Here is an 11,185-nt window from a genome sequence, read left to right on the forward strand (position 1 = left end):
TCTACCTTCCGGCAATGAGACATAATTGTGCCAGGTAAAGAACTAACATGTAACATCCGCACCCAACCGCTCGACATTAACTATTAATTTTGGGCCCACACTAGATAGACTATGTGATCTCGCAACTTCAAATTTTTTTTGAAGAAAAAATTAGATTCTGGAGGACTACTTTATTTTATGAGAGCTGATATTAAACACGTTTTTTCTTCCCCCGTTGAAGGTTCTGTTCTTTTATTCCTATCAATCCCGGCGGTGTTCATCGGTATCCCGCGGCCTCAGAGTTATACTACACAGGATTCCCCTGGGACCGTGCAAAACAACCTTACAATATTTGAGTTCTTGAGCTGGAGTGACTTCTCCCATAGGCCTTCTCGGATATTCCTTCAACATCTTGGGGGGAGGGGGGAATCTTTGTGCGCCCGGGGCTTTTTTGGGTGGATCGATAACGACCTGAATCTCAATAAGGTGAAATCTAGTCTAATGCCGGACCGAATCAGATGTTGTAAGCGTATCATATGTACCTTGAGGATTGGAGCCACACTAGAGCTATATCTTTCTGTGCACTGCACTCATTTCTGAACCCTAGTTCTAGTTAGTTTTAGTGAGGCAGGACAGGGCTAGGGTTATTACTGCGAGTGAGATCTCATGTTTTAGGTCAGCAAATAGCTATGATATCATTACAACTCATTACATCATGGAAGATCTATATACAATCTAAAACCTCAACCGCGCAATACTAACCAGCATATTCTGCAAAACATGCACCTGAACCGCCAGCACGGCCGGCAATAGCCCATCGAACCCAACCAAATCCTTAACCCCCTCGCCCATAACCTCGAACCCAAACCCTCGCCGCACAATCCCCCTAACGCACCATCCGGCGATAACCTCACACGCCCACGTCATGACAGAGGCGTAAAAGGTGAGCTTGAAGTTGAACTCATCGAAGGAAAAGTATGGGTACACCTCCCTATTCCACCCATAATGCAAGGCAAGCACCCAGCCCAGCCACGCCACCATCGTGACATTCTCGGCAAGCCCACGCACGAAGAAACCCCGACCGAGGTATTTCTGGTATTCGCGGTAGGTCTGATCTGTTAAGCCCAGGCGTGTATAGGCTTTGTGGAACAGCGGGGTCATAGAGAGCGGGTGGTAAACGATGACAATACTCGACGATAGCAACTGCAAGTACGCGAATTGGCTCGGTGAGCGCAGCCTCGCGTATAGCGCACGTACGTATGTCTGGTACGTTGTCGCAAAGTATAGCTTAAAGACCCAACCGAGGGGGTAGCTGCCCACCTTCGTACCCAGAATCCACCCGGTCGTAGCATCAAGTAGGTGGATCGTCGCGATCCAGCTCCAGACGTATATCACGGTTTCCAGCGATGTGTGTGGGAGTGTGCGTAGGTAGACCTCTGCGTAGGCCTCGCCGAGGACAAAGGCTATCAACGAGAGAATTAATGCACTACAGAACCAGATAAAACGGGTGAAGGAGCGGGTTAAGCCCCAGCGTTGGCGCCTGTACCAGCGCAGTGAGGAGAAGGTGGTGTGGAAGGGGTTTCGCATCGTATGTGTGCGCAGCGCGGAGCGGCGTTCCGAGAGGAGGACTAGAAAAGAGATCAGGACCGGGCCGGACATTGTTGTGAAGGTTAGGAGGATCCAGGTTAGGTTGTTGTTCAGCAGTGGCGGCGGGAAGAGGTAGTATATTGGGAGGGAGAGGAAGAGAGGGAGGAGGTTGAAGAGGGTGAACGCCGGGGGAAAGCCGAGTCTGCTAGGCCACCTATTTTGTGTATATGGTCAATTTGGATCATGTTTCGTGGGGGAAGAGAGTGGTACCAATTGACGGAATAGAGGTTGAACAACTTTGTGATCCATAAGAGCCCGACGAAGTTGTAGAATGCATAGTACCACAGGAGGAAGAACCAGAAGTTTATACAGACTACCGCTTCCCCGTGGCCTGGTCCACTGACTTGTTGGTTTACCTCTCCATCGTTGCGGCCACGGGAGGCGAGTGGGTGTAGGGAGGAAGATATTAGGTTGCGGATCACGGATATATCAAGGAGGTTGTGAACAGCGGTCCAAAGAATCCTGAGTAAGTTCTTGCCGTGAGACTCCATGTGAACTTGCGCTGACGAGGGGGGCACATCTACTAGTATCGCGGGCGGCACACTGAGCGGGTACTTTGGGAATGGAATACCGCACCAAACTATCGTCTATAACAGCGCACCTCATTATCAGTCTAGTCTGTAGTGACCTTCACTCAGTAGGGGACTTACTATCCCAGCCGGTAAAACCACCAACACCCCCAACCGCCGATACCATATCTCCATCATCCAAACCACAGTCTTTTTCCTGGGGCTAATTAGCACCCTATCCAGCCACCAGCGCTCATCTACCTCGTCCTCCTCCTCATCATTGTCATCACCAACATTCCTCACCGCATTTCCATTTCGTGAAATATTAATAGCGCCATAACCACCACCATTACTACCGTAACCACCACCAGCGCCCGATAGCAGCGGCCTTGTCAGCGTTGAATACTCTGGTGGCGCCGTGAATAAACCACTCACACTCCTTCTCTGCTGCTGTAGGTGGAGAGGTATAGCCCTGAAACGGCCAAATCGTAAGGACTCGGTCTCCGACGGCGGAAGTGAGCGGGAATCGGAGGAGCCTTGTTGGAAAGCGAAGAATGAGGGCATTATGTTTCTATTTATGCTATCGCCGCCGAATAGAGAGCATGGCTTTCGGTTGGTTACGATATGTACAAGTGGTTGGTTGGTTGGCTGATGCTGTGTTTTGTGATGGGCGCAGCGGAGATCATATGCTGGAAGGGCAGGAATGCAGGGTTTTGTTGTTTGCCAAGAATGTTTGGAGTGTGGTTGCAGGGTTGCGGGGTGAGTGCGTACCTGTTCTTGGCGGGGCTAACTATCATACGCGAGTGGGAAGGGCGGGGTCGATGATCTCCCCCCACTCTGGTTGCTATGGCAATAGGGTGGTGGGGGTCCCCCATTTCAACAGTCGATCCAAGTGTGTGCGAGGACGACAGAAGACGAGCATCCAGTTCAACACCAGAGTATTATCTTGAACAAGAGATAAATGTACGAAGGGGAATAAGGATTGGACACCCTCTTGCTTAATTCTACTTGACACCTGTGACCGTGAAGTGTTTATATAATATTATCATTCTTCAACCTGTGGAGTAGCAACATGGTCAATAGCTTTGCTGTCATTGTCCTCCTCTTGGATTTCTTCACCTTCCCCACAGCCTCCAATTGTAAATCACCGACTTCTCCGTGCTTCATTTCCTCCGCAAATCTCTCGACATCAATACCCTTTAATAATAGCTGGCTGCTGCCATACCGGTACATAACACCAGCCGGTGAAGAAGGTTCAACGCCAGCCAAAGACCGAACGATACTCGAGTATAGCACCCCTTGTCACGAGCCCTCCGGATGCTACCCAGTTTTCTAGCAGCCATGGCCCTTCCCTATACTCGGGTATTTGAGTATTGTCGGGATTGGTCGACACTGTGGGCCTAAGTTACGTAGAACCTCAAGCTTTCTGCGAGGCATGAAATCAATCACTTCGGAGGGACTGGAAGGAGTATCGTAAATAGCAATGCCACCCACTGCGTGGAAATATGCATTTTGTGTGGAATACGGGGGGTAGAAGTATTATTTCAGATGCACTTCCTAACTGAGATACCTTATGCGCAATGTGCAGTAGTCCGTGATCATCCATCGTCCAAGCAGTGGGATATCGCGCTTTCTACCTATGACTGGGAAGGTAATAGGATATGGTAATATGGCATTGACAACTGGCAGCATAATAAAAAGATTTGCCCCCCGCAACCAGCTTTACTAGTACTCTCGGCTCAATCTGATGTTAGGGATATCTTTGATACTAGTACCATAGGCGTGGACTATCGGGGTTACTCAAGACCAATTCTCGATCGGAGCTAGGCCTTTACAAACATAGAACGAGTCCTATTATTTTTTACTTTTTAAGCGGATCCCACCTCTCATACGCATTATCTTTCCACGCGGCTGTTCCCCAAAGCTTCCCTTTTGCCCCCCCCCCGCCTTGTCGATTTTGTCATCAGTGCCCTTGTGCAACATCCCTTTGGGCTTTGGCTCTTTCCCGGGTTGCCTTGACCCCTCCCCGCACGAGTCGGGAAGACCTGGAAAAAAAAAATTGAGTGTTCGGCGCAAGGGTCCCCGCCTAGAGTCTGGGGCCAATTGCATAGCTGCTCGCCATCAAATTTTTCGCCATCCCAGCAACCCAAGAGATGTTGGGTAACGGGAATAATAAAAGAGAGGAGTGTTGAGGCGGAGAACGGTATAAATGGAGTGAAGTTTCTTCAACATCCTTTTTCGACTTAAAAAAAAAAGGCATTCTGAGCTCCTGTGCCCCTGGCTTTATTTTTTGGGGGGTATACTATTAGTTTTCTGAGAAATGGAAAGAAGCGAGAAGAAGGTAAAGAAAGAGGTTTAGTTAATTTAATCTAGTATCGGTACACGAAGTACTTCATCTTAAAAGGACTGGGAAGATCTTTTCCGTTAGAGTTTGAAATAGACCGGATTAATCCAACCCGTGTAGAAGAAACCACCCCGGACTCGGAAGAAAGAATGGGAAAGGGGGAATAAATGGAAGAGAGAACGCTTCGTAAAACGATATACAAAATAATTCACCACCCCTGAATAAAGAAGTAAAGAATATATAACTGCCCATAACCACACGGGCCAAAGCGCTCTGATACGATAGCAAGGTGAGTCCGTTGCAGCGAGATCAACCACAAACCCAAAACCCCTCTTCCATATTTCTTTGTTTCCGCTACAGCGGGAGGATGGGGAGGGGAGGGAGTATCCGGCGTTGAAGTCTACCACTTCAATCACCCGAGGAGGTTGTACTTGCGCCCAGCCTGGAATCTAGAAATGGCGATCACAGAAAGGAGTAACACTCCGCATGAAACCCAGAAGACAGAGGTGGGGGTGATGATGGATGCAGGCGGTGGTGCATCTGGCGGATTAGGCGGAGATTCGTCGGGGCGCGAAGGAGAAGCAGCGTCGGCGATCTTGTCCGTTATCCCGAAACAAACGTCCGCTTCTCGTGGCGGCACCCGAGACGATACCGCTGCTCCCGGGCCACCCACGGCGGGAACGGGGGTTTGTTCTATTTGCTTGCTACTTCGCGATAACCCAGGAGTGGGCCTTTTTAATTGTGATAATAGTTTTAATACGCCTTCATTCCCCCTCATGGCGGCCAAGGAGAGCGGTGTTCGACCGTCCTTGTCGGGCCAATCGATATTAACATCTGCCCGCCCCAGAAGTTGCTTCACCACGCCCTCATGGCCCTTCATCGCAGCCCGTGATAATGGGGTTCGGCCCTTGTTGTCCGGTGAATCAGGATTGACGTCCTCCCGTTGCAGAAGGAGCTTTACTATGCCCTCATGACCAGAGCTTGCAGCAAAGAAAAGTGGTGTTTGGCCGTTAGTATTCGATGGATCGGGGTCGAGACCCTCCCGGCCCAGAAGTAACTCGACTACGCCCTCATGCCCAGACCTAGCAGCCCATAACAGAGGCGTTTGGTTGTAGATGTCTGATGTATCGGGATTGACTTCCACGCGCCCCAAAAGTAAGCTCACGATGTCCTCATGTCCAGACCGGGCAGCCCATAGTAGCGGTGTTTGGCCGTAGTTATCTGATGAATCAGGATTTACGCTCTCCTGCCCTAGGAGCAACCCCACTGCACCCTTATTTCCGGACCAGGCAGCAAAGGAGAGAGGTGTTCGGCCGTTGTTATTTAATGAATCGGGGTTGACGTCCTCCCGTTCCAGCAGTAACCACACCACACCTTCGTGTCCCTCCTCAGCCGCAGATGAAAGTGGCGTTTGGCCACTGTTATCAGGTGCGTCGGGATTCAGGTCCTCCCGTTCCAGAAATAGTCTCACTATTCCTTCGTGTCCAGAACGGGCGGCCCAAAGGAGTGGTGTTCGTCCGTTCTTGTCCTGTGAATCGGGAGAAACATTCTCCCGTTCCAATAGCAGCTTTACAAGGGGCTCATCCCCAGACCTAGAAGCCCGGGAAAGAAGTGTTAGGCCGTCATGGTCCGGTAAATTAGGATCAACATCTTCCTCTGCAAGAAGGAGCTTTGTCACGCTGTAATTCTTGTATCTACAAGCCCACATTAATGGGGTTGCATCAATAGAATCACGTCCGTTCAGATCCCATCTTTTCATTCTCACCATGGCCGCCGCAATTTCGGCAATCCCCAGATATGCAATGCAGTGCAGTCCTGTAAACCCCCGGACAGGTCTCAAAATCATCTCGTCCAGGAGAATATTAGCAGATATATGTTCCGGATACTGTGTGAGGACTTGCAATGCCAGAGATTTCGCTCTCTCGGACAGTTCCCGCTTAGCATGGGATCCCCAATAACACGATGCATAGCGGAGAAGTGGCGTCATAGGTGTGGTAACATTGAGGGTTGTTGGGAGATCCGAGACGAACTGAAAGTTTAAATATGTAAGGCATATTTCAGCTATCATCGAGTGAGGAGTGGTGGATAGGCTGGTATGTGCTCCTAGATACTCCTGGAGAGTGAAATGCCTGAGACTGACTGTCGATTCTTGTTCATCCATCGTAACAAGTCCTAAAGTACAGCCCAACACCGCCCCTATCGAAGGGACATTTTCCATCTGAAGGTCTATATTCCCCACTTCCACAGCCAATGCACTGCAAAGCTCTTCTGCTTTTAATGGCCGTTCGGAACAAGAAATCCACATCAACACCTGCATGCCAAGTTTCGCTTTGACTTCGCTCTGCGCTCTTAGGCAATTCAGTGTTGTCCTGTAGGCATCCTGTAAGCCAATGCTACCGGTCATCTTTCGCAGTGCTTCTCTTCTCTCAGGTATCGTCGCCCGGCTAAGGATTGCATCTACAATGAGGGAGACTAAAAGCAATCTTGACAACACTATCAGCCTGAAAACTCAAATCTAGTATGGATAGGCCCCTTTGTACATTTTGCGGATAGGGCCTAGAACTAATCTTAGAATATCGGCTCGCAGATCCTCGTTCATTGCTTCTGGGTGCAGATCTGTCTCTAATCTCGCTCTTAGATATAACCTGATATCATCGTTTGGAAGGTCTACATAAACCAGATCAACAGCTTCGGTGAAATATATCTCAACCTCGTCCACGATGTCTGGTCTCCCAGTAAGGAATAGCCGAGTGTTTGGGCACTCCCGAAGAATGTGCTGTAAAGATTCCCAAAGTTCAGGCCGGTGCTCTGAGGGAAACTCATCCAGAGCGTCGACACATATAAAGCTCCTTTTCAAGGACAACAGAGTCTTGACAAGCATCTCACAGAGTTCGGGAAGCCGAGGCTTGCGATGGCTAACCTGTTTTCTCGCCCGCTCAAAGGCATTCTTTATCTCCTCCGGAACGTGTTCCAGTCGCCCGACAACCTGCCTTATCACAGACCCAAGTACACTAGTCGCAGATTGCTCCTCATAGGCAGGGTAGTCGTAGTACACATAGGCGACGACCTCTTCTTCTTCAATCTGATCACACAGTGTGTCTATCACAAGAGAACTATTGATTCACCCTTTAGCCCTACACACCGTTTCGGGGGGACGTCTGACAAACCAAAGGTAGGTTTTTCCAACCCCCGGCTCTCCGGGAAGGAATAAAACACGGTTAACGGTCTGATCTTCGTTTTTATGCCATTCCATAAACTCTTTTGTGCAAAGACACCAATCTCCTACTCCATCCACTCGGTCGACGCTTATAACTGGATGCCTTCCTCCGGGCGCCAACGGTGACAACCACTCCAGAATCTGGCCCCGTTCGTCGCAGTCAAAATGTGTGTTACTGCTTGAGGGATCGCCATAGTTTCGGCTATTGTTACCCATATTAGCTGAGGTTCGATATGCTGCCGGATCCATCTAATGTTGGATATTGGTCTTCATGTTGAGTAAAAGAGGGGGTGGAGGATGGGGAGATTGGCAGCAGGGGCGGAGGGTAGGTGCAAGAAAATGTTACCTCAGAGGCTTCACAAGCGATTCCGCGGTTTCTGAGCCAGTGGGGCGGATAAAGTACCCTTTTTTCAGAAGGATTTTTCGATGCAGCAGCAATTACCGATTTCCGTTGCTCTAAGGACAAAAAAACGCCAAATGGGTCCAAAAAAAAAAAAGAATAGAAAATACAGTACTCAAGGAACTTAACTGCGCCATGTAGCTTGTAGAATCGAACATTCCTCATAGCGAATTTTGATGTTTTTAGACGATATCGGGAAAATTATTGCCTGCAACCCCCCCCTTTTTTGGTACCACCTTGGCAAAACGAATCAATCCGATGTCCTAACCTATCTATTGCCGTGATTGCATATTCGAGTATAGAAGCTGTTTCTGGGTTTGATACTGGCGGTTGAGAGGGGCTTAGGTTTTTTGAGAGTTTTAGTCAAGTTGAGTTATTGTTCACTTGTATGGGGACATTGGGTGTGGGGGGGTGCGGGAGGGAAATGGTTCGTGATGAGGGTCGGAAGGAGATGGGATAAATGCGAACTTCGCTGCGGGGAAAGGCTGGGATGCTGTACTCGAGTATGAATTGGGGGATAAGCAATAACAGGTGTAGCGGTAGAGTGAGAGGAAGAGAGTGTGGCTTGACCATTATGGAGTCACTGTGGGGAAGGTAGGGAAGGTATAGTCATAAACCTCGTTCCCCTGTCACCCAACTGACAGAAAAGATAAGAGTATATATTATTGTATAAAACATAATGATCATTCATAGATCACTACACATACTCGTTTCCCTTGTTCCACATCCCCAACCCCTTGCGTGATCTCGTGACAACAAAAGAAAGAGATGTCTAGGGAACTTTCTCCACAAGTCACCATAACTCCGGAACCAGAGACGCCTCGGACAACGTTCTTTTAACCTACACGATCGACCACAACTCACCATCTTCCTTCCTCAGTTCTGACAGTATGGTGGGGTTTCCAGGGCGGCAGCTTATCCCACTGCCCCGCGCGCTTCATCGCTTACAATCTGCTGTAGAATAGCTAGGGGTTCGCAGGTATTATAATTTACTCTGTTCCAGGTTCACAAGATCCTGGCACTGCGAATACACACGCTAGAAGGGTAGTGATGGAGAAAAGAGGAAGGTTTCGCATGAAAGCCAAAACACGGGAGTGGAGGTAAGGGCCGACACCGGTGAGGATTCATGAAGGAGGTTTGCTCGAGATCCGCCGGGGAGAGAGAGAAACCACCCCCGCAATCTCGTCTGCTGTGCCGGGACTTCCTGTGGGGCGGCGCCGGACATAGATGACTGAGGTTCGCTGTGCCCACTCTATGTTTTGCGATAACTCGGGATTAGGCTGTTCTGGTTGTGAAACTGTACTGTACTGTACACGCTTTATTGCACATGTATGCCCATTGATGGCGGCGGGTCAGGCCCACTTATATTATATCTACTCGTTAGCATGCACAAGAGGCGGTCAACCGGGTTTATCTCATAAAGGGATTTCCGCATCCCGGTTCAAGAAGTAGCCCTACAGACATGGGATTTGAGTGCTTAGTAGGCAACATTAATGTTGGACGGAAATGTTTCTTGGCTGCTCTCCGCATATTTCCCCCATGGCAACGACTTCACAACCCTAACCCTCTTGGCCTATATCAACTACTCCGACGCCTCTATGTTTGACTACCGGTTAGTCCTACACATCAAACACCATATGCGACAACATCTACGACAATACCTGCGACAACTCCATTTGAACGCCTTACTCCTATCATATGGAAATACCGAATATCCTCGGTCAGAACATACCCCCGGTCGAATCCTCTTGTCCTCGGCTGGGGCAGAACAATGGGTGGAAGTGGAATTGAGCATGACGGAGAACACGGCATACGCCGGAAGTATGTGGAAGTGGGTCAGGATGATCCAGAGAAGGATAAAAGGCAGCTTGCTTTTCCTTTGTTAGTTGTTTTCGTTCATTATCCAATCTGTCTCTCTTTCCTTCGTTACCTGTATTTGGGTCAACACAGTCTTTCCATTTTTTATTCCCTATTTTCTTCGTGAGAATATTTCTCCGGTTAGGATATTCAAATTCGATCTTTACATCTTTGCCCAGCCATTCAAGTTGAGTCAACAGTGTCCAAATCGCTGCCGTAAACCTTTTTGTTAAAAAATGTTGGCCCATAGTCATAACCACGGCCGTTCAAGTTCCACTTCTCCCTGTCTACCATGGCGATCGCAGTTTCAGGAATCCCCATGTATGTGATTCGGTGTAGTTACCTGGAATCACGCTGGGGGGACTGGAGAGCTTGAGAGCCAGCTCTGATAACGTATATTTTGATATAGCAACGGGAGAGGAATGAATAAGGAAACGCTTAAGCGGCCATAAATATTACAAACAACATTTTCAATGAAAAAAAAGAAAAAGGGTGCAGAGGATAACAAGACCTCGAGGAAGTCCTTCCGCAAAGGCCAGGCGCACCACCACCCACAATACCCGCTTTGGTTTGCCTTTTCCCCGGTTCAAAGAACGTGGTCACATTCTGTATATATTTATTTATGCTTTCCGAGTATTCCACTGGTTCCAAAAATGTAAATCATAAATTCTCACTCGAAATATCAAACTCCTGCGAGGTGCGAAGGAATTTTTGTTCCATCCGAGGACCCACCTTTAGGCCATTTGAACCGTAAATTCTCGGAGATCGGGGCACGCACTAGGGGGGTGACCTACGCAGGAGAATGTCAGTTGATATTTGGCTCTCGTCTTGTCGAAGAAGTCGTAATGGATGACGTCTCGGGCATCTGAAAACTCATTCCTAAATGGGGTTCCCGGTAACATGAAGCCCAGTGGGGAAACAGCTACCGTAAAATCCCAAATAACTTGACTAGGTATGATACCATGTCGTTCCACTTGCCTCCTCTGGTAAAGTCTGCTGGTATTTTTGTTGCATGATATTTTGTCTTCTAGAGAGGCTGAGCGGCACACACCTTTTGCAGCGTTTTCCCGCCACCCTTCCAGAGACGGCAATTTTGGACTACCTACAGCACAAGGGCCAATCATTTGCGATTCTGCGGTAGTGTTTACACCCTCAGCTCCACACGCTACCATAAAAGGGCTACTCTTACACACCCCAGACATCTCTCCCCGGCCCAATGCCCCCACATTAGA

The 11,185-nt window shown here is 48.9% G+C and overlaps 1 protein-coding gene; it reads right to left on the reverse strand.

Moving 5' to 3' along the window:
* Positions 1-714: 714 nt before the first annotated feature.
* Positions 715-2,788, reverse strand: GSTUM_00004810001 (uncharacterized protein; the record flags this gene model as incomplete). XM_002836566.2 has 3 exons in its annotated part: positions 2,277-2,788; positions 1,837-2,213; positions 715-1,780 (listed from the first exon to the last, which is right to left on the reverse strand). Exons 1-3 carry the CDS (start codon positions 2,697-2,699, stop codon positions 715-717), a joined length of 1,866 nt encoding a protein of 621 aa, XP_002836612.1. The 5' UTR covers positions 2,700-2,788.
* Between the last annotated feature and the right edge of the window lie 8,397 nt (positions 2,789-11,185).

Source organism: Tuber melanosporum (genome assembly GCF_000151645.1).
Source record: "Tuber melanosporum whole genome shotgun sequence assembly, scaffold_15, strain Mel28".
Taxonomy (NCBI): domain Eukaryota; kingdom Fungi; phylum Ascomycota; class Pezizomycetes; order Pezizales; family Tuberaceae; genus Tuber; species Tuber melanosporum.